At 49.1% G+C, this 2611-nt stretch overlaps 1 protein-coding gene across 1 annotated transcript; it reads right to left on the bottom strand.

Moving 5' to 3' along the window:
* Nucleotides 1-1491: 1491 nt before the first annotated feature.
* Nucleotides 1492-2435, bottom strand: Higd2a (HIG1 hypoxia inducible domain family member 2A). Its single transcript, XM_005333141.5, has 2 exons — nt 2208-2435; nt 1492-1883 (listed from the first exon to the last, which is right to left on the bottom strand). Exons 1-2 carry the CDS (start codon nt 2422-2424, stop codon nt 1717-1719), a joined length of 384 nt encoding a protein of 127 aa, XP_005333198.3. The 5' UTR covers nt 2425-2435; the 3' UTR covers nt 1492-1716.
* Between the last annotated feature and the right edge of the window lie 176 nt (nt 2436-2611).

Raw genomic sequence — 2611 nt, forward strand, 5'->3', positions numbered from 1 at the left:
TCGATCCCCAGCACCACCAAAGAAAAAATAAATTTGTTGTCTCATAGTTCTGGAGGTGAGAAGTCCAAAATCAAGTGTCACCAGGGACACCCCCTCTGAACATACTAGGGAAGAATCGGTGCTATGCCTCTCCTAGCTTCTGGTGGCTTCAGGCATTCCTGGGCTTGTAGATGCATGCTCCAGTTTTGCCTTCATTATCATAGGAACATCTTCACATTGTCTGTCCTATGTGTGTCTGTCTTTGTGTCCAAAGTTTCCCTTTTTATAAGGATATCATCTTGGATTAAGGTCCACCCCTAATGACCTCACTTAAACTATTACCTCTATAAAAGTCCCTATTGCCAATAAGGTCACATTCTAATGAACTAGGAGTTAGGACTTCAACTATCTTTTTTTGTGTGTGTGTGTGTGTGTGTGTGTGGTGCTGGGGATTGAACCCAGGGCTTTGTGCATGTGAGGCAAGCACTCTACTAACTGAGCTATATCCCCAGCCCTCAACTATCTTTTTTTTGGGGTGGTGGTGGGGAAACACCATAATACCAATACTTATAGTGGACATTCTTTTTTTAAAGTGCTATATTCCTCACCATTCAATAATCCTTTTCTTGCAACTTGAGGCCAAGAGTCATTACAATACACTATTGGCTCTGATTTTTGATCTGCCTCAAAGACCATGGTGAAGACAAGAAATTTACCTGGCACTGATTGTACACTCCTCCACTCAAGAGATCCAGACTGTGTCAGGGCTCTATAAGGTGTGAAGTGTCTTCTTCATTTCTTTCCTCTTCTATCAGTTTAGAGATGGTACTGAAAAGATGGTCACATATGGGAAGAGTGTAGGTCCCTAACTCAACTCTTGAGAGCTGACCACAGACCAGGAATATTTGTTTGAGGCTTCCTATCCAAAGCTGAGAGAGTACTGATCAGTGAAGCCCCAGGGGTTTTCAGGTGGGAATGGAGTGTAGAGCAGATGCAGAGTGGAGGGCAGAGCTTCCTATCTGACAGGACCATGGCAGGCCTCATCGGCAGACTAAAGTTTGAAAACTGTTGGCTAGATTTGTTTCTTCTTCCAAACAGTATCACTCTAGGCCCATTGAACTAGAAGCTAGAATCTCAAGGAGAGATGACTGGAAATTTCTACACTCCACCCACTCCCAGCTGGGGATTGAACCCAGGAGCACTGTACTACTGAACATCACTCATTCCAAGCTTTTTAAAAATTTGATATAGCTTTCCTTTAATTGCCCAGGCTGGCCTGGAAATTGAAATCCTCTTGTCATAGTCAACTGAGCCCCGCACCACTATGCCCATAAAATCTCCCCTTTTAACAAGTGTCCCAGGTGACTGTTAACCAGGAGAGTTTGGGAAAGACCAGACGCCATGATTTTTAAGGGTCACTCCAATATTCAGTCCAATTCCTCCTAAAACCAAAGACCCCAAACTATGGTTTTGGCCATGGGAGTGAGGCTGAGAATGCATTCACTATACCACTGGTGGATTAGAGTTTATTAAGTAGGGAGGAAGGGCAACACCCAAACCACCGAATCTGGGATTTCTGGAAAAAAGAAAAAATCTTGTCGGCCACTTCCTCCCTAAACAACACAGGGGCCTGAAGCCTGTCGAGGGGACAGGGAATGAGTCTCTTTGTCAGGGCTGGTGGTTGCTCCTGGGGTTTGGAATGATCTTCCGCGGAGCTTTCACGAGCCGGCAGTGGCATCAGGGTCGAGACTTCATAGCCGATGCAGCTAAACCCAACAAGATGGCTGCGACCGTGAAGCCTTGGGCGGCGATCCGGGTTCTCATCATGAGCTGTGAGCGCTGGCTATGGCCGCGATGGAAGCAGTAGAGGCCATAGGTGAGGGCGGCCGCCGTGCCCAGGCAGCCTGGGGAGGGGACAGAACTAGGGGAGCAGAGAGTAGGGCACCAGAGGTCCCTTCCCCAAGGACGAGACCACTAAACAACAGCAGGGAGAGAGGAAGGGGTTGGCCGAGGCGGGGTCTTCCTCGAGAGTCCCAGAGTCCGTCCCATCCCGGCCCCGCCAAACTTGCACTGCTCGGGTTCCAGTTTTACCCTCACTGCCCCGCCCCTTCTCCCACGTCTCCGGTTCGATCTCATTCGGTGCCTCCTGGAGTTCCCGGTCCTCCCCAGTTTCATTCCCCCCGACATCACTGTCCTCTTGGTTTACAGTTCCTACAGTACTCACTTACCTATGGGTACCATTGGGTTTTCTCGAGTCTTGCGAAGAAACTTTTCCTTGAAGCCTTCCGGATTGCTGTAAATACTGGGGCTGAAGCCCTCAATGACTGGGGGCTTAGATGGTTCAAAGGGTGTCTCGGGAGTCACAGGACTGGGAGTTGCCATGTCTGGGGCAACAGAGGTAAGGAGATACTCCGGACGTTGGACTCCGCCTCCTGATGAGGTCATGAAAGGGGCGGGGAAAACGAACATATTCATGTAGTACGCAGGGGCAAGAACCAGTTGCATTCTGGGAGTCGTAGTAATCGATGCGGAAGCGCTAAGGGAAAGACTACATTTCCCAAAAAAGCCTGAAAAGCCCGGCGCTCCCCCGCCGGAAGGAGTCTGTTAACACGAGGTTGTAAGTGCGAGGCTT

The sequence above is a fragment of the Ictidomys tridecemlineatus genome, chromosome 1 (genome assembly GCF_052094955.1).
Source record: "Ictidomys tridecemlineatus isolate mIctTri1 chromosome 1, mIctTri1.hap1, whole genome shotgun sequence".
Classification (NCBI taxonomy): domain Eukaryota; kingdom Metazoa; phylum Chordata; class Mammalia; order Rodentia; family Sciuridae; genus Ictidomys; species Ictidomys tridecemlineatus.